Source organism: Hippocampus zosterae, chromosome 4 (genome assembly GCF_025434085.1).
Source record: "Hippocampus zosterae strain Florida chromosome 4, ASM2543408v3, whole genome shotgun sequence".
Lineage (NCBI taxonomy): Eukaryota > Metazoa > Chordata > Actinopteri > Syngnathiformes > Syngnathidae > Hippocampus > Hippocampus zosterae.
The window spans coordinates 6259350-6284927 of NC_067454.1; the positions used below are offsets into that span (position 1 = coordinate 6259350).

The window sequence follows — 25578 nt, forward strand, 5'->3', positions numbered from 1 at the left end:
GTGGGCTATTTTGGCTGCAAAACCTTTTTTTCATTGCACATTTCATTTAGACACCAGGGAACTGTTTGAAACCATTTCTGGGGAAAATTGCATATTTTGTTTATTTTACGACATAGAGGATATGTGGGAGTTTTTTTTTTTTTTGGGCAGCAACGACAAATGCAATTTCATTATAAATTGCATTTGTCCAGAGGAGAGGATCTGTCACGTTTGTTAAATGCTGCGCTTTGGCCGCCAGCTCGACATTAAAACCCCTTCAGATGCCAACCGGGAGGAGCGTTTGGGGGGTGAAAGCACACAACTGGAGGGACATGTCAGTTTGTGGGGAGTCAAGCTACGAAAATCATATCATGTTCCAAAATTGCCAGCGTTCAAATCTTGTCAGCCTTCAGCAGTTGAGTATTCGAAAAGGACAAGCTTCACTCGTGGAATTTGTTTTTCTTTGGCTTTTTTGCATGTTTGTATGAATGCCTGGCTAATGTTACCAAACCAATGTCAAAAGGCTCAACAAGCTTCTTGAAAATGGCCCACAACGTGTCTATTTCGCATCGGTTCGTATTTTAATTATCATGGCCACTATCGTTAGAAAGATAACACGGAGGTCAACAATACCGTAGTACAAATATTAAAAAATCCACAGTAATTAGTTTGGCCTTGGCTATGTATATCTTAGGGCGGCCCGCTAATCCAGTGGTTAGCACGTCGGCTTCACAGTGCAGAGGTACCGGGTTCGATTCCAGCTCCGTCTTCCCTGTGTGGAGTTTGCATGTTCTCCCCGGGTCTGCGTGGCTTTTCTCCGGGTGCTCCGGTTTCCTCCCACATTCCAATAATATGCATGGCAGGCTGATTGAGCACTCTAAATTGTCCCTAGGTGTGAGTGTGAGTGTGGATGGTTGTTCGTCTCTGTGTGCCCTGCGATTGGCTTGCAACCGATTCAGGGTGTCCCCCGCCTATTGCCCGTAGACGGCTGGGATAGGCTCCAGCATCCCCCCGCGACCCTAGTGAGGATCAAGCGGTTCGGAGGATGAATGAATGAATGAATATGTGTATCTTTGCATTGTTTGGACAGACATGGGTGTGTATACTCTACATGTCATCAAGTACATCAAGCTAGTATTGATATGCAATTGTTCAAAGTACCGAGCCGGTAAAAAAACACACACACACACACCCCCAATGACAGCCTTCACCGAGTGACTCTTGTCAGGACTATTTGGTGAAATTGCCGCCCTGTCGATCAACTGATCAAAGAAAAGTGGTGCTTCCTCAAATGAAAAACAACACCGCAGACATGAGCAAGTGGAATCAATGACAAAAAACAACCAGGGGGCTAATTTTCTCCTCTTAAACTCCCAAAGTAAACCATCAATAAAAGAAGAAGGAGCAAAAAAAAGTATATATTTGACAGGTTTTAAAAGAAACACATCATCTGACCATGCACTGCATGATTCATGAGCGACCCCGCCCCCCTTCGCCCCGGCCCTCTTCCATCAGCACTTCTTGTATGTCGACTCCCCTCCGAGTGCGATCGTGTTTAATCAAATAAGTGATCTGCGAGATCTGCTGGACGTTGGCCAGATACGCCACAGCGCATGCAAATACAATGGAGCTTTTTGAGCCGGCGTTCTCAAGCACAGTTTGGTTGGAAGACTCGGTACGTATTTGTCACAAATCCTCCCGTTCATGATCCATAAATCATCAACGCGTATTGCACGTGGCTCCAGCAAAGGGCGAAACTTTGGAGCTGAAGCAATTATCTCTGTACCGTATTTTCCACACTAAAAGGCGCAATGGAATTTTTTTCATACATTTGGCGCAGTGTTATAAGACGCAATCTTCAATGCATCCACTAGATGGAGCTACGCTTAAGGAAACACCAACAGAACGATCAGATGTCAGTAAAACTTATTGAATAAAGCAGCGACACAGTTCACTTATTAACCATGAGCAAGTTCTAACATTCATTCATTCATTCATTCATTCATCTTCCGAGCCGCTTGATCCTCACTAGGGTCGCGGGGGGTGCTGGAGCCTATCCCAGCCGTCTTCGGGCAGTAGGCGGGGGACACCCTGAATCGGTTGCCAGCCAATCGCAGGGCACGTATTGATAAATAACACCTAGGGACAATTTAGAGTGTTCAATCAGCCTGCCACGCATGTCTTTGGAATGTGGGAGGAAACCGGAGCACCCGGAGAAAACCCACGCAGGCCCGGGGAGAACATGCAAACTCCACACAGGGAGGCCGGAGCTGGAATCGAACCCGGTACCTCTGCACTGTGAAGCCGACGTGCTAACCACTGGACTACCGGACAGCAAGTTCTAACATTGACTCGTTAACTTTTGTGAACTCTCTTGCCACCGCTCTATTTCCGTGATCAACTACGTAAGCGATTGCCTTAAGTTTGAACTCTGCGTTGCCACCATGTCTCGAGCGAGGAGCCATTTTGGGGTTGACGTATTACCGTAATAACCATACACAAGGCGCATCCGATTTGAAGGCGCGCTGTGAGCTTTTAAGAAAATGGAAGACTTTTAGGTGCGCCTTTTAGGTGCGCCTTTCAGTGCGGAAAATACGGTATCAATTAGCTTCAAAAACATGAACGAATCAGACGTCGGGAGTCTCAGAACGGACGATGGTGGTGCAGTCAGTATGTTCGTAGGGATTTATTTCGGAGGCTTAGTGGGGAAAAAAAAAAAAGGAGCTCCGCTGTCTACTGGAGCTCCTCCCAATCATTGCAACTCAGGAGGTGACTTGGAAAGGCCACCCTGGTCTGGGCAGAGATCACGAGGATGAGGATTAAATGTTCAGCGCACGTCCTTTGCCAAAGAGAGAGTCTCTCGTTCAATTCCAGGATACGATAAATCTGCGGCTGAGGGGGGCACGTCTGCGCTGGAATTCAATTAGGTAAGAAAAGTGAGGAGAGGATCACGACGATACGAGACGGCCGACTGATGGCTGAGCTCCCGGCTCGTCGCCGTAATGAAGCCGACCCTTCTTGCACCGCAACCAGATTGATTTGACTTGCGAGCTCAAGAGTTCATGCACCTTTTTTTTTTCTTCTTTTTCAAGTGATGGGCCTCAAAAGGCGGGACGTCGCCACTTTGCGAGGAACAAAGTGTTCCATGTGATCTCGCCGCTATGTCGAGATTCCGATGAACCGGATTTTTTTTTTTTTTTTTACAAAGCTGCCAGCATCTGACGGATTCCAACGAGATCACCTCTGAACCGTTACGTCGTCGCTTCATTTTCTTTTCAAAAGAGCCGGCCGGGAACAGAAGACATATCAAATCTTCAACCACTTCATCTCACAGTTATATTAAAGTTCTCTTTGTGAGGTTCAGATCAGTTCAGAGTAGGGTCGAGGACACGCCTAATATAATGCGAGTAGGACTAACGTAATTGCCTTTTGTGAGCCCCATTAAGATCCGTCATGCGGATAAACGAGCGTACGACAAAGAAGCAGCCGCCGCCGTGATTGGGGAAACAAAGTCATTACAGCCGGGTTTGAACTTGTCTGTCTGATGATCATCAGTCATGGCTTTGACATCATTTCCGATTTGAAATTGAATTACGCTTTCATTCGAAAGAAAGTTGCGAACAGCAGTCAACAAGTCTGTGAGTTAACTCACATTTCATTATGGTCTGTCTGTTCGGTGGGTGTCGTTCGATTTTTGGGAGTGATTGCTCCAAATCTTTTGGACACGTTTGTTTTGGTCGGTAATGGCCAAATGGCGATCGCAAAAAATAGCCCCTTCAACCAAAAATATTACAGTCGTGTGAATTCAAAAATGATCTTAATTTAAAAAACGGATCAGTTAGTAGTTGTGCGTTTGCGTGCTCAGAGGAGGATTTCAAAACACAAATTGGCGCGCAGAATATGAATGAGCGCAAATTTGGCCAGAGGCACGGTTAGTGAATCAGGCGCGGTCACTCCGGACCGAATTGGCAGATTTCTCCTTGGGTCTCTTTGGGGAGATATTCTTGAGAATTGTTTTGGTCTTAACGCGATTGACATTTATTCCGTCTACTAAATTTCATGTTGTCACTTAAAATGGGCTCCTGGGGCTGGGTTCAATTTCTTTATTTGGCTTCAAGTTTTTGGTGTGCTGTTCTTCGATGTTCACATTTGAAAGGGGGAAAAAAATGATTTTTCCAATAATATGTGCCATCCACTACTCTAAACATAATATTCTGACTGAGATTGGGTTTGTGGATGTAGAAAGCAAAATGGCCGCCCCGTAAAATGAAAAAAAACGGGTGGTTGTTTCTGACGAATTCCCATATTAATCAGAATACTGTCAAACCTCGGTTTTCAAACGTCTCTGTTCTCAACCAAATCGCTTTTTGACCAAACATTTCGAGTTTATGCCTCGGATTACGACCGACTGAGCGCACTTGAATGCGCCACTTGACTCCTTTCGCCTTCCTTACATGAGGAAGTGACGCTTTCCATTGTAAGCAGACGTGTTCAAGAAAGATGTTTTTTTTTTTTTTGGAAAGAGCGTGGTTTCGGTTTTGGAACAAATCAGTTTTGGAACAGCCTTCTGGAACGGATTATGACCTGTGTTTAAACGAATGGCGGCGCATAGAACACAACTCATCAATGACATTTTTGACTTTCCTCAATCCATCTCCTCTTTTTCTGACAGCATAGAGCTGACCTGGCATTCTTTTCATCCAGTGGCGTTTCATTTAAAAACAATGTCAAACTTGATGAGGTGTAATAAATTCATAAATCTGCCTGCCAGGAATACGATAGTATTGCTGATGACATACACACCCTGGGCACTTTCGGAGGACTTGTAATTAAGTAATAATAATAATGCAAACTCTTTGCCTTGGTGCTCCCGGGGAATTAAAATAAAATGTTAAACTATATACTTTGTGTGTATGTGTGTATGTGTGTGTGTGTGTATGCAGAACAATTTCAAGATATTGCCTGACGGGTGAATTAGTATAATAGGGCCACACTTTAATTCACTCCTTGTTCTCTTTTCCAAAAAAGTCGTCAATCACTTGTCTTCATTGTGCTGCAAACCCCTCCGCAAGATGACTCCCGATACATCCGAGTCGGGAGGTTTACACTATTTTAAGAGTGTTAATTTAATAAAGCAAAACAGATCCACGCCGGCGCCAGGTGACAATAGGAAAGGTCAAGCTAGATCATTGGGGGTGTGTGTCGTGCGTTTGCAAGTGTGTACGTGTGTGTGTGTGTGTGTGTGTGCATGTGTGTGTGTGTCTCCATCTGCGCACTAATTAGCATTACTGCGTTAAGGATGGGTGGAATTAGCACCTGCAGCAGGGGAACGGCGCTCGCAGGGAGGCACAGGTTTAGCCGCTGTGATATTTAGCCAGGCGGCAAAATGACACAGTGTGTTTACACTCATTGGTCACGACATTCGGGACGCCGTCTAATGAGATCTCATACAAGAGCTGTAAACAACAAACACCTGCTTCCATTTGGGGCTCATTTGGGCAAATTTGGGGCTCATTTGGGCAAACCAAAATGGTGAACTTCCCGTTGCATTTTTGGGCGTGGGTCCTTGTCACTTGTTTTTGGTGAGTCATGTTGCGTTACGTCTGTACACCCAATTTCACGTCGGTCCGTTAAACTGGTGTCTTTCCAAAGGGGTGGTATTTGGGGCCGCTAAAATAAGAGGTATATTGACAAGGAAAAGTGCACTTGCGGGAGGGGGGTGGGGGGGGTCGTTGTTCCAGTGGTTAGCGCGTTGACCTCACAGTGCAGAGGTCGTGGGTTTAATACCGGCTCCGGCCTCCCTGTGTGGAGATTGCATGTTCTCCCTGTGCCCACGTGGGTTTTCCGCGGGTACTCCGGTTTCCGTCCACATTCCAAAAACATGCATGGCAGGTTGATTGAACACTCTAAATTGTCCCGAGGTGCGAGTGTGAGCGTGGATGGTTGTTCGTCTCTGTGTGCCCTGCGATTGGCTGGCAACCGGTGCAGGATGGCCCCCCCCTATTGCCCGCAGACGGCTGGGATAGACTCCAGCACATCCGTGACCCTCCAAAGGATAAAGCGGTTCAGATCATGGATGGACGAACGCACACAAAAATTAGCACGGGGTAAACTTTTATTGGGGGCGCTGGGAGTTTTATACTCGAAGCCCGTACTTGCAATAGGGTTAAATTAGCAAGATGGTTCTTTTAGCGCAAGCGCCAATCATGTGCAATCTGGATGCAGAAGAGTGAACATCTTTTTTGGAGGGAATCTCATAGTCCCTGGAAGTCACAAAGACATTTAAAAAAATGTGAGATTTGTTTTTCTTCTATATCAGCACGATCATCGTAACTTAGCTTTCATTGCGATTTTTATTTCTGGTATCAGAAAAAAATTAATGGAGGAAAAAGATGTTTTGAAATCAGACAAAAGGCACCGTGTTCGATCTTGATGCTTCCATTGCATGTTGGGGTGTATGTGTATAAATATGTCTCTTAAAAGTATGTGAAATATTACCTTGCAAAGGGTGTAAGAACATTTAATGGCCTAACGTTTCATTGGACGTTGCCACTGTCTTCCCGCTGTCTTCGCTAACATCAATAACGCCATTTAACAAGTTCTCTTCATTGGATCACGGATGGAGTCTTCTCTGTGTTACCTTAGCGCCATGACAACAGCAAACATCACATGAAAAACTCATTTACAACAGCACACTCTAAAAACGGTGATATCACAAGAAAAATTGCACAGACGGAACCTTCAGTGTTCAGAAAATGGCCTCCCGGCCACCTGTAATTGGCCCCTGAACTGTCATTGCCTTCTCCAAGATGACAAAATCACGTATTTGGAGTACAGTAAATATTATCTAATACGGACTCGTGTTTGCGCTGTCTAATTTGTCCTGATAACAGAAATTCCTCATTTGGGAAATGAGCATGGTACATGTCCTTTATGAACCTGCAATTATGTGTACAAAATGCAAGTGTAACAACACAATCAATAAAATACAAAAATATACTATCCAAAAACTGTTGATATAACAAAAACTGCAATACAGGTGTATCCCCCCCCCCCCCCCCCGAAAAAAATCACAGCAGTAAAATACATACAGTATTTTAATGTTTATTTTTTTCTGTCTTGGGAAAAAATGTGTATTTTGGATTGTTTTGTTGTTAAAGTTTTGTAAATTTGCGTCTTTCTCTCCAAGTGTCTGCTGGATCTTTTTAACTTTGTGTCCAGCCTGCTCACACGGATGCATTTCACTCGTTCCGCTCCAGTTCTTCTACGTTTCGATGCGATGATCGATACGACGCAAGTGAATAAAGTTAAAATCCTTCACAATTACAGTAAAACGCGCGGCAATAAAAAGTCGCTTACATGTCTTCGTTTCCAATCTGATGAATGAAAACGGGGAAGCGAACACGTACGTTTCTTCGGTCATGTCGATTGGCTGCTGATTTTAAGCCGCGTTCTCCAGGACGTAAGTGAATAAAGTTAAAATCATTCACAATTACAGTAAAACGCACGGCAATAAAAACTCATTTACACGTCGTCGTTTAGAATCTGGTGATCGAAAAACGCAAAGTGAAAACTTGTTTCAGCGTCAGTATTTTCCGTCGCATCGAGTGGGCGTTGCGTGTATTTAAGCTCCCGCGGCATTACACCTCCATCCGGGTAACGGGTAGTGGAAGTTCCGCTTACGCAACTTCCGGTAACACGTAATATCGTAGTCAAAATGTTAATGCGTAGGTTTTTATTCCTGGTGAAGGATATTCCTTCCTATAGAATTCCGGAGATGGGAACATTTACTGTATTAGCATAGCCAAAAGCTACACTTAGCGCAGCGCGCAATCCACCAGCTGTCATTCATGTGTTCGGATACTTCTGCCCAGAACTGGGTGGATTTAAAATCAAAAGGAGTCCATCTTTTGAGTTGAAGACCAAATGTTTTGGGTCTACAGAACAAGAAAGGAAATACCCTCATTGTTCCGATACGTTTAGAGGGGAATGCACCGACAAATCCTGCTTATTTTTGAGCTTTCATCAGACATCCAATTGGAATTGTGTAGACTTTGGATAAAATACGTTTGACAGTTGGAGAAGCACACTCTCGCATTGTTGTTGGGAATATCAATGCGATTCTGCTCTCCTCTTAGCGTGAACGGCATAAAAAGAAGTTTGCCTCTCGGCATATCTAAAGCGGACTCGGTAATTGACGAGCGTTCACCGCTTTTTTTTTTAAGTCTATTTCTTGCTTTACTTGCAGCAAGACAACTTTAAATCCTTTTGACCAGAAAAAAAAAGATCTTTTATGTTCAAATGTGGATTATAGAGAAGCCGCAGGTCGCCTTGCGTCAGTGGTGAATGTTTTTAGTTTATGGCGCAAAGGTTATGTGTTTTTTAAAGGCAGATGCTAACGTGCTAGGAAGGGTTGGTAAACAAGACCAGACTTGTCAAAGAGTTGATTTATGATGCTGTTTGCTAGAGCGGTTTCATATTGCGGTTTCCACAGAGGCTTGACTTTCTCTTTTCAGTCGTAAGCAGTTTGCTGGAGAAATACTGCAAGAGTTAAAGCTGCAAAAAGTGATGAGTGAGCTCTCGCAAGCCACTCTCATGGCTATTCTTGAGATGCTCCTGAAGGACACCCAGGAAAAGGCCAAAATAATCCAAAAAGGGGCGATTGAAACCAAATGATGTACACGTAAGTTGACATATAGTGCCATTCATTTTAGTTTAGTTTTTTTTTTTAAATTGGATTTCCCATCTGTCAAACAACAATATGAAATTTACGAGGGAAAGCGATGACAGAAGGACGATAAAATGAACATGATGGACTGACCGATTGACAATTAGTTTAGTTTGGCTTGAAAAAAAAAATGACGGACCCCTGACTAATGACAACAGTTTGTAAATTGCCCAACTGTGTCCGTCCCTATTGAATTAAATTTATGTTTAAATAAACTAATAAAAACTGCAAAAATTACCAACCTGGGATTGCTTTCATGTCAACAATATGTGCATTACATCCAGGATTGTTACAATTGATTTATTCTGTTGATGCCACTGATGAGTCAAATAATCACATGTCAATTTATTTTGCATTAAAATGGATTGTTACATCATTTCCCCCCCATTACTGTTCATTAACTGATGACTTGTTGAGCCAAAATTTAGCTATAGCGAACAATACACTGGGAGAGGGAACGATAGCTGTACTCACTCAATGTTTTTTTTCAACAAACTTTTTTCAGAAGCTGATTTTACTTCAGTGACTGGTTTGGTTTTATGAAATAGCGAGAAATGTGAGTTGTTATTTTCTAAAATAACAGCAGAGCGTTGCAAATATCTCATTTTGATAAAACTAAATATAATCAGGCTGCTTTTATGAAGGATGAAAGGTACCACACTGTTTAGCGTTCAGAGCATTTTGACTCAAGTGAAACACTCGCTCCAAATGACGACTAGCTTTTAAAACGGTCGTCAGTTAATTTGATGACCGATTAATTGTTGATTAATCGATTTTTACAATTCCGATTCCAATATCTGGCTGGATCAACTCTGAAAATATACACCTTGTAATCATAAAAAAGAAACTATCAAGATCCAGGTTGGTGCATCAGAAACAAAAACTAGGCCGATAAATATTTCAGTACTCGGTGGAGGTAACACACCCAATGAAACAGCGTCGCCTTTGTGGTGACACTTTAGCAAAAGAGGAGCACGGCCACTTAACTTGTCTGTTCAAATAACCAAGACACGTTTGAGCTATTATGCGCTGTGACGTTTGGCTGGCGCAGACTCATGATCAATTGAGGACTCTGAAAATAAAAATAAAAATGAAGTTTGGAATTCACAATCTGCGCTGCGAAGGGGAGGGCGAGGCAGGATGAGGCGTCGGCAATTATCTTCCCGTCCGCCATGCCGTCCTTTCATCCCCTGCTCGGGATAGAGGGCGGCCGGCCGATCCCGTTTGGCCCCCGCGTCCCGCTAATAAGTCTTGTTAGCGTTGCATGTCAAGTGTTACAAATGGCCTCGGATGGTGGACGTGCCCGACGGTGTGAAAGAAGACCACCTTGGATCCACCTTTGAGGCTGTTCGAAGTGCTCATTGCACGCACTCGTCTTCCCGAATGTCAACAAATAATGAATTGCATGGCAAAAGCCAGCTTTTAGATAACAACCGGCCGTCTTTGAGGATGTAAATTCAGGCATTTTTCTGCCTACGTGACATGTAAATGAAATCTTTCCTTCTAGATAGGGACATTAAAGCATGACAAACTGGATTTCATACAAAGAATTGAATGGATATATTTTTTTCGTACACAGAAAAAATTGTTGGTGGAACTGACTCGATATTCATCAAGTGGTTGCACAAAATCAAACCATCTGAATCAAGATACATTTTTAAGTAGATGTATAATAAATGAAAAGAAATCTGGATATAGACCACTTGATGAAATGAAAAAAAGCTCATGATTTATTTTTTTAATAATGTCCTGGTAATTTTTACTTTCACACAGATTTTTTCCCCCAATTCATATTTCGGGGTATATATTTTTGTAGTAGTAGCATTTCCCCTAATTTTATTTTAACATTTTACAATATTTTGTTTATTTTCTCCAGCTTTTTTGGAAGCAGTTTTTCTGTGTTTTTTTCCCCCTTTTTTCATAAATACCTGGGACCCCCCAGGTATTATTTTAGATTTCCCCAACCTTTTTTTATAAGATTTTCTCCAGATTATTTTCCTTGACAGGCTCATAATTTTTTCTTTTTTTTTCGGACCCCCGGGCTTCTCTCCTCCCAGATTTTCAGGGTCTGGGGGTTGTTCAGATTTTCGACAGATTTTTTAAAAAAATTGTTCAAGATGGGTTTTCTTCGGGTGCTCCCGTTTCCTCCCACATTCCCCCCCAAAAACATGGCAGGTTAATGGAACACTAAATTGTCTTTCGGTGCAATTGTGTTCATGGTTGTTACCGCTATGTGTGCCCTGCGATTGGCTGGCAAGCAGTTCGGGGTGTCCCTCGCCTACTGCTCCCGCATGCCCGCGACCCTTGTGAGCATAAGTGGATTACAAAATGGATGAATGGATGATTTGTTGTTCAGGTTGTATCACGTTCTTTTTTTCCTAGCAGTAAGAAATGAACTTGCTCTTCCACCCTCACAACTTGTAAATGACCTTTGGGAGTTCTCGTTGAAGTTACAGACACTCGCTCTGCCACAGAGACCTTTTAAACACAGCTCTCCCTGACAAAGTTGAATCTTAATTACAGCACATCTCCTTCTCATTCTTTTCAAATGTTCAACATGTCAAGATGGTGACCTCAAATCATTTGTCTGATCTCGGCTCGGCCCCACTACGCACTTTTAATATTAATGTTTTTACTGCGGCTGAGCGTGTGCTGCCCTGGAGGAGGCTGCTTTGTTTTTGGCTTTTCAGGTGATTACACTCATGCCACGTGCAAATCAGCCATGTGAATCACTACACTATCAAATGCACGTCAATGTGGGTTTACAACGAGTCCATTCAGACCGCTCCAGTTTCCCAATTCAACTGTCTGCGAATGTGAATCACTCCCCGATCAATATGTCCACCAAGAGTGAATTCACAATAAATTGAGCGGTCTCCACAACCCACAGAATCGTCTAAACGTCAAATCACTCTGAGCACTCCAATTTGCCATGCCAGCGATGCAAAACCCCCCCCCCAAAAAACCTGAAAATGTTTAAAAACATCAACTGTAATCTGGCTATCCAATTTCCCCATCCCTTGAATCTGAAAATGTGAACCACTACACTGTTCATATGATCCCTGAGGGTAGGTTCCCAAACATTTCCGTGTCCGCTGCATCAGACCAAAGTGTTCAAATGTTTGCACTTCAGTCTGGAAGGTTTTTGTCACGCCGCTCACGTGAAAGTCTGCGGTGTGAATCACTACACTCTCAATATTAGGTTTGCAAACAAATTCTGGAATCTCAGACCTCAACATGTCATATACCGCAAAATCAGCGATGAGAACCACAATGCTCCTAACCCCCCCCCCCCCCCCCCCCGCCCCTCCAACCATCAGTTCAGAATATATGATGTGATCTCAGTTCCTGACATAAGTACTTAAATGTCAAAATATCACACTGAATTTTTCAAAGTCGGCTTTGTGAATCACTACACTATCAAATGTAATTACAATAATTTGAGGGGTCTAGTGACAAGATACTTTTAAATGTCAAAACTCAACCCTAAACACTTCCATTTCAGTCAGCGGAACGAATCACTTCACTTCACAGCCCCAACATTAGGTTGCCAATTTTTTTTTTTTGTACTGCGTCTACTGTGAGAAGTTGGAGCTCTCTGACGTCGGTGGCGAGAGAGTGACTCATCCCACTTGACAGCGCACTATTGATGTTTGCTCAACACAAAATTCCCCCGCTGGATAATCAATCAGAGGAGGAGGAGGATGACGATGATGATGAGGATGATGATGTGGTTTGTCTGGCGGCATGCGGAGGCGGCGACGAAAGACTCCACCAGGGTCAAACATCCTCACCTGGGATGAGCTAAGTGTCTGTGTGTGCAGGTGTGTTCAAACTTATGTGTCCATTAGTTTCCAATGACTGTCGTGCATACCCAGAGGGTGTAAGAAATTCTGGATTACCGCTAAAATTCCTCTGAAACTGCTGTTGCTTGTGTGACGAGGCATGAAAGCTGCAGTAAAGTTCATGTGATCAGACCCGATATTAACACGCCACTCTCGAGTTCAGTGACTGTCTAAGAGTGGTGTGTGTGTGTGTGTGTGTGAGTGTGGCCTCTTGACACACTCACATTTCACACGTCATTAAAAAAAAGTTTTATATTTTCATTGTCAGATTGTCTGCGTTGAGTTCATAGATTCTTGTTCAGATCTTGTTTTTAGGTTTTTTTCCTGTCATATAAGATTCTTTAAAAATATGTCTGTGTTTTGTTGATTTTCTTGTAATTAAAAAAAGGGGTTTCTAGTTTTCAAACAATGTTATTTTTTTGAAGTTTTAACTCTATTTGTCATTAAATATTTCACTTTCCTGACCTTTTCCCGATTAAAAAAAATATTTCATTTTGCATGAATATCGATTTTTCTTCCACATTATTACGAATTTTGCCCGATACAATATGATGCTATTTACAACATGAATTTCATACAAATATTATTGTACGGGCTCCAGGTACACAATAATTATAAATAATAGTAAAGTGTAGTAACTGTTTTTTATGAGCATCAAAATCCTTCTCAGCTAGAACAGAGACTGAAACTTGTCAAATTGATGGTAGAGCAGCATTTTAATTTCCCAGAATACCTTGCCAAGTCTTTCAAATGACATTTTCTGGGGAGCACACACGTGAAATACACGGACTCGTTCTCACCCAGAATGAGTTTCTCTGAATTGCACTGAATTCAATTCCACTTCCTGTGATGCAAATTCAAATTCAACATCGTGTGGCGTGGAGTTAATTCAAATTCATCCAATGACTTAAATTCTGAAATTCTGAATTTTGCACAGTCCTGGTCGAAGTGACAGAAGCTGAAAATGAAGGTACAATTCCCCCCCCCCCCAAACCCCTCCTCCCCGACCGGAGCACTCATCCCTCTATTAAAGTTCATGCAGCGGCAACAATGCCTAGTAAGCCGCTGCCGCAAACACAGAAGCTCAAGTAAACGTCAACAGTAAGCTCCTCAATGTCCTTGGCGAGGTCTTTTCTGATCCTGCCTGAAACAGCAACAGCCTTCAGTCTTCTGAATGGTGTCTTTTGATGGAGGGAATGGGCGGGATCGCCGCGGTGGGGGCGGCAGGGAGAAGGTGCCTCATTAGTATGCTTCCTTTAGGCGCTGGGGCAGCACGCAGATGCACCGGCGGTGGAGGCGGTGTTGTTGGGGTTTGGGGAGTGGTAGAAGCTGGGTTGTGCTCACACGGGCTGGGGTTCTGGCGTCGGCTTATGCACGCCCAGCATCTCAATGAAGGCATTCGCCCCTCCTAATTTTCAGATGGTGAGCCATGACCTACTTTTCCAGCAAGACAGGTTCATGCAAACTTGATGATGTTCTCAAAGCGCCCGAGGTGAGCCGAGCAATATGGCGGCTGAATAATAGGAGGGCGAGGATGCGGCATGTATAGAGCAAGCGCGGGCAAAGTATGGCACGTGAAAGGCGACCCGTTGCGGTCCTTCATTCAGTCTAGCAAGCATATATCATTTGCAATATCGGGCATGACTTCCTGCTCTCTCCTCCTGGTGGCTAGTTTTGGAGCGCTTCAATTGAGCAGTGATTAAATCAGTACTGTGTTCCCTGATCGTAGTCTGATTTGGTGATGCTACAAAAGAAATGACAAAATCTGACTGCAATGAACATTTCAAACTGCCAAGAAGATCATCAGCTCCTCCTTACCCACTCTGAACAACTTCCAAGAACAAAACAAGGGCAGGCAAAATCCTCTTTGACCCTCTACATCCTGGTCACCACCTCTTCCAGCTACTTCCTTCATGTACGCGCCATCAAACTTTGCACACCACTGGAAATGCTCAAGGACTCTGCATCATTTGCATCATCACAGCTGTCATTGTTGGGTCCTACCGCACTTATCGTATCCTTACATTATTTCACGATTCTCTGTACGTACGTGTTGCATCCGAAAAGTCTTTTTCTTTGTAAATTTACTTTGAGTTGCTTTTTGCTGTAATACTAGTAAGACTCAAACAACTGGAGACAAATTCCTCGTGTGATCTTACATACTTTGGCCAATTAAGATGAGTCTGGTTCTGACCTTGCAAACTCCTTGAGCTGTTGCCTCACTTGCACTTGGCTGCTGTTTAGAATTTAGACAGCGACTCCTACCACACTTCAATTACACCGCCATGTTCACTACTCCTGTCCTGCTTTCGTCCTCTTTTGTCCCTTTCCTGTACTGTCTTGTCCTGTCCTACATCATAATGTCCTTTCTTTGCAGGGTACAACACTACAGTCCTGAAAAGAACTCGACTCCAGTGTGACATTGTACTTTGTACTCTATATAATGCTTCTAACTCTCAATCTTTACTTACAGTCAGTGTTTTGCCTTATTTTTCTCTCCCCTCTTAAATCTTGTTCCCTCCGAATGCAAATTTCACTAAGTACCCATCGACCATAGTTAGGGGGGAAGAACACCCCCGCATATATAAACTTTTCTGGCATAAAAGGAATACAGATTCTCCATCCTGCATGAACTAGCAGCTAAATGGGAGAGAAAAGTTTGACCCACCCATGCAAGAGCCGAGTCGGATTCCCAATATTCGGGACCCAAAATGCAGTTTTGAGGGGTGCATGAAGTCAACTCCATTAGTGAGCGGCTTCATCTTAGGTCCATGATTATTTGATGAAGCCCAATGTGAAATTAATCCAAGATGGCAGCCGTCAAAAATCCTGCATTAAAGACTCCAGCACAAATTTTCCGAGCTATTTTAGTAGTCCAGACAGCGAGGTTGAGGCTTTGTTTCATCTGGTGTCCTGCTACTTCTCATCACAATCACTGCAACTTCCTCCCAGGACCTCAGAAGGCCCCCAAAGTGGAAGACTCTTTTTTAAAATTACCTTTTTAAAAAGGGCCGAAAAGATGCGCTTGCGCTCCATTCTGGTCAGTACATACTATATTCTTCTCCTATGCCTCGACTTGCGTTTCTTTCTTTTCCACCTGATGGCACGGCATTTCGATGGCACAGTCATGCATTCATAGTCTGAGCTACAAGTTATTTATTCCAAGCAGCAGCTTCGGTGGCTCAATTCCAAAAACTTTTTTCCAGCAGTCCACATAGCTGTCATTTGACCAGTGGTCTTTTACCTGGACGTGTCCAGATTATTATTATTTTTGAGCTAAACAAAGCATCTAGAATTTCATGAGATAGATTGCTCAATTCCAGTGCCCCAGTCACAAGTCAGTCAACAGGACAATGAATATACACTAGTGACCAGGAGTTTAGATTTTCTGCGGATACGTCGAATTTTAGGCGATGCAAACAAACATCCATCCATCCATTTTCTGAACCGCTTTATCCTCACAAGGGTTGTGAGGTGTGCTAAAGCCTATCAAAGCTGTCTGCGGGGGAGACCCTGAACTGGTTGCCAGCCAATCACGGGGCACACAGAGACGAACAACCATCCGCGCTCACAATCTGGAGTGTTCAATCAGTAGTTTGTAGTGGCCATAGTTAGGGGTTGGAGGGGAGTGATTGTGCTCCGTACTGCTTACTGATCATTTTTGTATTGATCCCATTGCAAGATGAAGTGTCCAAGATAAAAAATGTATGATAACCAGGTACAAAAATGTCAAATCTCCACCAAATCTTAACTGATCATCACAGTTTCAGAGATTGTTCAAATGGTCAACACAAATGAACTGCTGATACGAGTTCGAGCAACCATTACGCTGCATAAATGAGACAAACGTTGAGTGTGATAATGATCTTATCTGAGTACAGGCATCACCAGGCTACAGCCAGAACAAGGAGTGGGGAGATTATAGACCACTGGTGTCAAACTCAAGGCCCGGGGGCCAGATCTGGCCTGACATATCATTTTCTGTGGCATGTGAAAGCAAATCAAATGTGTCATCTTTCATGATGCTGATTAAAATCTCTACCAAAGTTTCAAATTCTCATTTGTAATAAATAAGAGTGCGACTGTAATCATTTTCTTGTTAGCAAACCCCTCATTACAGTAACATCAACAATCGGTGAATAAACTGTTATTCTTGACTTCTTTATATGGTTTCAGCCAAAACGGCCCTCCAAAGGAAACTATAATTCAAATCTGGCCCGAGACAAAAATGAGCTTGACACCCCTACTACAGACCATTCCTGGAGTCCATAATCAACTCAGGCCCTCAAAATGCACGATGATATTAAACGGCACTTAAATCTCGAGTCGCACGCTTTCCGACAACCTCATTAAGCGTATTGTTATCCTCGACAAATCTCTCATTCTTTAGACTTCCTCTGGCACAAACTTTTGTCTTTATTAACAAAATTGGAAAGTGGCCCAAGACCGCTGAATTGAGATGTGAGTAGATTGTGTCTGGTCCCGATCCAAGGTTGAATAATTCGAGTGAAATTAGCAGATGCTGCTTTTGTCATTTAATCATGAGAAAGCACATTATTATTATTTATTCATTTAATGATTTATCTAGGATTAGGTGGCCAAGACATAAACTAAGTATGTTCTGTAGGTTGTCATCAGCTTTGTCATCATTAATTCTTTCCTTGTGCGTCTCCGTAAAATGCGGTTGGTTAGGGTTTGCAGTGGGTGAATAGTCTTGGGAATTTTTCAGATTAAAATCGTTTTTTCTTTTCTTGCCATTTACCACATTTTATCCCATGTTTTCAGATCCTTTCATTTTTCAAATTGTTTGCCTTTTTCTGATCTTTCAGCTTTTTTGGGAAGTTGATGGTTAAGTGGCAGGACATCTTCTCAGCCTCAGACAAAGTCACATTTTTGGGATCTACATTTCTAAGGTTTTATCAACTCGGTCAGCATTCTTCCATTTTGCCATGAATGGGAGCCATTTTTTTAAAGCAATGTTATCCAAATTAAGCTAACAGGCGTCCTCAATGACAGTAAGCATCAATACTTAAGCTGTTAGACCTTTCAGACTTTATTTACCGTCTATATTTTTGTCAAAAATTATTTTCACTATTTTTTCACAAATTCTTCCCATTTTTATTTTAAATTGCTGTTTCAAATCGGCATTTTTTTTTGTCACCGTCCAGTGACTCTCATCAGGTGACCAGTGGTTTTCTTTTGCGAGAGGAAATGCTTACCTCTTCGTTGTTTTTCAGAGCACATTTTCAGCTTTCGTTTATCCCATTTTCAGAAATTCAGATTTTCATGAAGATTTTTGTTGTTGTTGACATTTTAGATTTTTTTTCCCCCCAGTTTTTGGGAGGTGTGGATACAGGCTGATTCGTCAGGTGGTCTTTTTGTGATCAAAACAAAGTAATCGTTTTAAGTTGCTTGACCTTGGTCAAAATGTGACCCTGGTCGACATCGAAGTATTCTCTTTTGTTGCTCTGTGCCGTGGCATTCTCTTAAAGACGCCGTTTGACAGAACATATGGATTTACGACTACAATGTTTTTCCTCATATCTTTGTTGTGCTTTCTTGTAACAAAAACAATTATTGATTGGAGTCTCGGATGAGAACAACACTCACAGGCACAAAGAGCAAACACCGTGAACAAAAAGTAGGACTAATAGAAAAAAAAAAATCAAAGACATGTCAGAGGAGTTGAAAACCCCGAAACACAATGACAGTCCATATGAAGTACAGTTATGATTCACCGATGCGGTAGCGAGACATGAAACACTGCTTAAACTTCGTCGTCGTCGTCTGCAAATAGTCACTTATGATCCCATTGTTATCTTCAAAAGAATATAAAACAAACCTCTGCAGGACTATTTGGCTTTGCTCGTTTGCAAGTAGCACACGTGATGATGTAATGTTAATGATGTGTGTGACTACAGATAAATCCCAGCGGTGTTATTCTGGGATGCTGTGTGATATTACTGTAGTTTTTTTTTCTTTTTTTTATGGCTGTGGGTATGGCTGGGGTTTCCAACTGGGTATAAAGCAAATTGATGTGTTAAACAAGTGTAGAGCATCATCGGAACGGCGTGACGACAAAATGGTGGCGGTGATGAGGGGGATGGATCCATAAATCGGTATTCATCAAACACGATCATCGACGGGGAGTCTTGTTATTGTGACGAACGGGTCGTGAGACCTGACTTTTCACGGTGAATGATCAACTGAAATGAACCAATTTAGATGCTATGCTACAACCATATTTGGTTGGCGTGGGCAAAAAAGCTTCACAATTTGTCATTGCCTATCTGTCTGGGTAGTGGTTAATAACCTTATTCGAGGATACTGAACTCAACACGTTCATATGCACATTCACCGAACCCTTCATTCATGAATCATATATTCATTCATCTTCCAAGCCGCTTGATCCTCACTAGGGTCGCGGGGGGGGGGGGGGGGGGGGGCTGGAGCCTATCCCAGCTGTCTTCGGGCAGGAGGCGGGGGACACCCTGAATCGGTTGCCAGCCAATCGCAGGGCACAAAGAAACGAACAACCATTCCCACTCACACTCACATCTCGGGACAATTTAGAGTGTTCAATCAGCCTGCCACGCATGTTTTTGGAATGTGGGAGGAAACCAGAGCACCCGGAGAAAACCCACGCAGGCCCGGGGAGAACATGCAAACTCCACACAGGGAGGCCGGAGCTGGAATCAAACCCGGTACCTCTGCACTGTGAAGCCGACGTGCTAACCACTGGACTACCGGGCCGCATGAATCATATAATTTATTTTTTTTTTTTTACAAATTCAAGCCATTTAAAACAAAAAAACAAATTTATTAAAAACAGAAAAAAGTCAATACAATTAGTATAAGTGTAAAGTATAGTTTTTTTTTAATTGTGCACATCTGTTTACTTAAAAATCAATAAATAAATGAATAAATAAATACAATCGTATTTCAAACTGATCAAATCGACAGCCGTGGATGAGGAAAACTATTCTGAAGCAGAAATCAGCAGGTGTTACCTTAAAATGGCGGCTGCAATTCAAAATGGCTGACTTCCTGCAATTCAAAATGGCTGACTTTCTGTATTATGCTACGCGTTTTGAGACATGATTGTCATGCTGAATTTCATGTCAGCGAGTAGAATGAGCATCATGGGAAAATTCACGACAAATTCACACCATCTAACTGTAACGGAAAGTTCGGGCCACTGAGGAAAATAAAAAAAATTGGTCCCTCTGCCTTCACATACTACCAGAGACAAATTCCTCGTGTGTTTTTACGCACTCGTCCTATCAAAATGATTCTCATATCTTTCGCGTCATCTGGTGTATTTTTGTTTTTATAACTGTGGTGAAAATGTGAGCCGCATTGTTAATACACTGAAAATAGCCCCCAACCCCTCCCCTGGATTACCACCAGCTCCGACATCAGAAGTGGAGAGGTGTTAATTAGAAGGCACAAAGAAACAACACTTAGCCGCAACCTGTCTGACAAATCAGCTTCTGACTGAAAATTGCGCTTCTTTATCTTCAAGTGTGACAGCCGGGCCCCCATCTCCTCCACTTCAGAAACGGGCCCATGCCTCCCTGCTGCCAAGCAAAGAAGAAACTATTATCTCGACTCACCACTTGTTCTTTTTAGGCGGCCTTTTGGCGACAACGCTGCCATCGTCGCAGAGAGGGCCGAGGACGTGTCGTACCGCGGGGCGCATACAGATGCCAGCCGTGCCGCTTTTCTTCTGGCTGGTTGCTCGGTTTTAAATAAGAGACGCACATGTGAAGAAATGTGTCCTTGACTGAATCTATTTTGTTTTAATTATGAATTTGAAGACGACCGATATGCTAATCAAGCTAATTTTTCAGCGACGTTGTACAATTTGGACAAGCGGGACCCAAATAATTAGGCAAATTACTCCTAAAATTGCAAAACACCTCAAAGTGTATGTTTAGCTTTCCCTTTAGCTTCTTCCTCAACAATTAGTCCAAACCAAGAAGCAGATAGGAACCTACAGTCCGTCAAGTAGTCGACTCTCTGCCACACATTGCATGATTATACATTATCGTGATTGCATTTTCTTATTTACAGCAGTTAACATCGATTTGCTTGCGCAATTGTAAAGAATGTTAAAAAAAAAAAAAACAAGTGCATGTTATAGCTGCAGCTTATTCGAAGCGCGGTTATAAGCGGTTATAAGCGGTTATAAGCGCGGGCGGCTCATCAGCTAGTTCCTGCGGAAGGCTGGCAAAAATGTTGTTGCTTGGTTCAACTTTTTGTTCATCTTCATTGCTTATCGCGAAAATAAAGAGATGTTTAGCTCTACTAAATAACTAACAATTTCATTGCAATGCTTGTGGGTAGACAACATTTTTTCGCTAAGATGCCCGCGCGATCGTAGTGAGCCACTGCCTGAGCGGCGCAGTGGCGGCGCAGTGGCGGCGCGGTGAAGTAGGTACGTTTTGAAAAGGGACAGACGGAAGGACAGACCGCGTGCGGGACGACGCGCAATATATATATAGAAGTTGCATTTATCAGCATTGTTTCTGCTCATTTAGTAGTGAAAGCTGAGCGGTTCGTTGTTTCCGAATGGATGGCTTTACTTTATGAACGGCAAAAGGAGAGATGGAATCCTTTGAATGCAGTTTTATTCAAATGGGGAAAAAAAGACGCCTGACACCGCAGCACATTCGAGAACACCACTCCTTCTTCCGACTACTAAAACACTTCCTGTTTCTTTCAGCCAATCAGACACTCTTAACATATACCTGTTTAAGAAATTAATAAATAGAATATAATTTAGGTAACTTTAACGTCAAAGACAATACTGTAATGTTCGAACATAAAATGATAATTTAACAAAAGCTTACAGTAGCATTGATAAATGGTGGTGGGGGGGGGGGCATACTCACAGTTGGGTCCTTTTACCATGGGAAGAGTGGAGGTTTCATTTCCCACCAGCTACAATTTTGCACCAAACTGCTGGTTTCCTCTTTAGTATTCAGCCCTCTTTGGCAGCCTGAATGAATTAATCGCGTGGTATGCCGGTCACACAACCTTGAGTGACCACAAGAATCATCAAATTAAACTTTCTTCAACTCCAAATTCTTATTTATTGTGCGTTTTAGATTCATAAGAGGCACTTTATGCTTAAAGTAAGCCATCAGAAACGATCAGCCACGTTTCAACGACGCCCGTGCGTTTGTTTGTCAGCCTTTTGCTGCAGGGTGGAGCAGAAAAACAACAAGACGGCTGCCGGAGCGGAGCCATGAAAGGCGTCTGGCGGGTCAATCGGATTAGTAGCTCTATACTAAAAAAAAAAAGGCAGAAAAAATGCTAATGAGGCCACGACTTTTTTCCCTTTAAACTTGTTGTTGTTGTTTTTAAGGGGAAACCAATCAAGCCGGCAACCCATCCGAATCGGGGTGGACAAGAGGGGAGATAAATGATGCCAACAGGTTACAACATAAATAATTCATGACGCGCCGCACGAGGGGGAGGGTTACGGTAATCACCACCCAGGGTACTTTCATGTCCCCGCCATTCTCTTTTGCCTTTTAATGCAGTTCGGAAAGATTGAGAGGGCGGGAGGAAGGGGATGAGGGAGAGGATGCGTGTGCAGGGTACCCTCTAGTGGCGCACGGCAACGGCGTTATTGAATAAAAAGGTTAAACGGGAGCCCAAAAGTGATGCGAGGCGATCAAGAGGCGGGGCCTTGGATTGGTTATATGCGTGGGAATTCCTTCCGGAGCGACTTCATATGCAAATGTGGCAGCCTCCAGAGCATTGGCACACTGCGTGCTTCCATCCGTTCCATTTTTTGGAGAAGAGCTTGTAAAGTCTTCCGTCTTAACACTGAACAAGTCATTCTGTGGTGCAGAGCAGAATGTAGCACCTTCCAGTAAGGAGATATCAGCAAAAAAGCTTCACTGAGCACAAGAGTTCAATGATGGAAAATGCATTTTTCTGGTCTTTTAAAGAAGAAAAGCTCTGATGATGAACTTGGAGGCTTGTGAAGAATCGCTTGGCTCTATGTCCCAAAAATGGACGGATGGATGGATGGATGGCACATTTGCACATTGCGACAACTCCTTGAGCCACGCATATGCATTTTTATGTTTTGATGTTGAGGATGTACATGAAGACTCGTGAGATATAGGAAGAAAACAAAAAAGCTGCATCCAGTACATTTGCACACAGCTTTCCAGGCAATGATGCACAAAAGGCATATTTCTGGACTTTTCAAGAAGCAAAGCTTTGATTCTGTCCTCCTGAATGATGTCGTTTTAGTCTTGTGAGGGTTGGCTTTGCTCTGAATCACAAAAAAAAAAAAAAAAAATGGCACATTTGCGCACAGCTTCGACGCACAACACCACAGTTGAGCCACATAAAAACCACTGCAAGAGTTGTCAGAATGCTGATTACGCTTTTCAGCTCCTCTAACACCTTGCTTTAGGTTTCAATATTTACTATTTCGTGCCATGCTGGCGCACCAAATATGGTGTCCTATAAATTACGCATTTTATGGGCAGAGAGTCGCCCATTGTCTCCCACTTGTATAATTTCAACACGGCTATCATGTGTTGAAAAGTTAGCATTACGCAGCAGTCATGCGCCTCAATGTAGTCAAGGTGCGGCGGACGCGTGCCCGCCCTAAAAAACAAAAAATAAAATAAGGACGTTGGGCAGCCGGCCATGGAGCAGCACAAAAATACACCGGTCGAGACAATTAACAGATTTTCCCTAAATTTCCGATGCCCACTCCGCTTCTGAAGCTGCGTACTGCTGCACACACGTCTTACTTCTCAAGAATGAAAGGTTTGACTTGGGCCTGCAGGGATTATGTACATGAAAGCCTGTGTGGGTCGGATTTCATTGAAGCATATAAAAAAAAAAATGCATCCAGCACCAAATCATCAAGCATTAACCCACACAAAATGCATCCTGGTTGACTTCCGAAGGTGTGATTTTGTTTTACTCCACTTTGAAGTATCGTAGCAGATGCTTTGATCAACAAAAAAAGTTCCATCCGGCAGAACAGGACAGATTTTATGGTGTACAAAATGCATTTGGTGGTGTGTGTGTGTGTGGGGGGCGGGGGGGGCTGGTTAAAAATGAAACTCTGATTTTCTGAGGCAAGGTTTCTATCTGGAATGCATCCAGAACATGTGCGGCCACACAAAAATACGACACAGAAAATTAATTTTTCCGAGCTGTTGCGGGGAGTTCATCTTACTTGGAGGATTTTCAAGTATGGATTTGGTTGGGAAAAAAAACTCCATCCAGCACAGGAATACAAATGACAAAAGACAATGCCTTTTTTCTCTGGACTACCATGAAAAATGCATTTTAAGACTTGTGAGGTAAAGCTAAGACCTTCAACGCAAAAATACACCTGCATCCAGCACATTTTTTGCTAAGCTTCCAGGACCACACATCACAGCAAATATTCATTATGACCTACGTCACAAGTATTGAGACACACAAAACGCAACAGACTTTTTAAGAAGGAAAACTCGACTGGTGAGAGATGGTTTCTTTCTTGAACGAAAAGAAACTGCATCCGGCACATTTGTGCCCAGCTTCCTCACACGACATCACACTACAAGTGTTATTTTCTTTGCACCATTGTAACATATACACATCTGTCGCAAGTTAATAAATGGGGGTCGGAGGGGGGAGAGGGGTGGGGGGGTGGGGGTCGTCTCCCTGAGGAATGTGGTGGAGAGTAGTGATACGTAACTGTTTGACCTCACTGCGCCATTTATTTCTGTTCCATTTGGCGCAATCTGTCGGAGCAGTTGGACGCGGACGCAACATCCTCCCTCCGCCTCCTCATGAAAAAGAGGATGAGGAGGATGCTGATGAAGAGGCCTGCGGGGGTGCAACTTTCAGGATGCACCCCACCAGCCCCCCACCACCACCACAACCACTCAGCCCCCAACCACCTCGCACATACTCATGCAAAATAAAATAAAATAAAAAGTGAGCTGGTGCAAGTCACACACACACACATGCGCGCACACACACACACACACACACAGAGCCACTCACATGGATGTGATGTTTTTGAACAAGTCAGCTATGTCCACAGCTCCGCTGCCGTTGGCTCCGGCTCCATCCTGCACCGCCAACAGCGGGAAGAAGCGGCCGCTGTCCGACTTATTGCAATAGATCTCGGTGGGCGAGCAGCTGCACGTCGGCGGGCAGTCCAGCATGGAGCTCAGGTGGTCCCGAAAGAGGAGGGTGAGGAGCAGGAGGACGGGGAAAAGCCGCCAGCCTCGGCAAATCCGCGGCGGGTCCAGGCATAGATCCATGTCTCCAAGGAAAGATGGAAAACACAATAAGAAGAAGAAAAGGAGGAAGAGGAGGTCCTGGTGTCCTTCCTTAAGAGAACAGAGGATGCTCTGTGCAGTGTGTCCTTGCCTCCTCACACATATATACATCAATATACATATATATTTATATATACATATATATGTATATGTATATACATATATATATCTATATTTATATATATGCACACACACTAATCCACAGCCTCACACACACACACACACATACATACACACCCACACACACAAAGAGAGGAGGGGAAATGCAAATAAAAAATGTCAAAAAAAAACCACGGTAGTCAAGTGGAAGAAATCTCCAGGCAAACGTGCATGGTGGCTCCCCTCCCCGGACTCTCCGATGCTGCTCTCTCCTCAGCGTGATGCTGGAGCAGGACTGAATGGATGGAGGGATGAGAGGGAGAGAGAGGGGGAGCGAGAGAGACAGAGAGAGAGAGAGAGAGAGAGAGAGAAGGGAGCAAGGCATCGAATGAGAAGTTGGGGGCGTCAGAGTCCCTCCCACTGGCTGCTTTCTATTGACACCTGCAGAAGCTGCATGCAGTCAAGTGTGATTACAGTGTGCGCGTGCAGACACACACACACACACACACACACACGCACACACGCACACACACGCACACTATACAGGGTGCACCAAATTAGGCATCATGGACATAAAGGGAGGGATTCAATAATTACAGCTGTATTT

The 25578-nt window shown here is 43.4% G+C and overlaps 1 protein-coding gene across 2 annotated transcripts in view; it reads right to left on the bottom strand.

Annotated features, from left to right (window-relative positions):
* The window catches only part of ntrk3b (neurotrophic tyrosine kinase, receptor, type 3b), a 173455-nt gene extending 148177 nt beyond the window's left edge, over positions 1-25278 (bottom strand). For both annotated transcript variants that reach the window (XM_052064302.1, XM_052064301.1), the window contains exon 1: positions 24592-25278. In XM_052064302.1, coding sequence (XP_051920262.1) covers positions 24592-24983 — 392 coding nt within the window. In that variant the 5' untranslated portion in view covers positions 24984-25278. The remainder of the gene's footprint in view (positions 1-24591) is intronic.
* Positions 25279-25578: the final 300 nt, after the last annotated feature.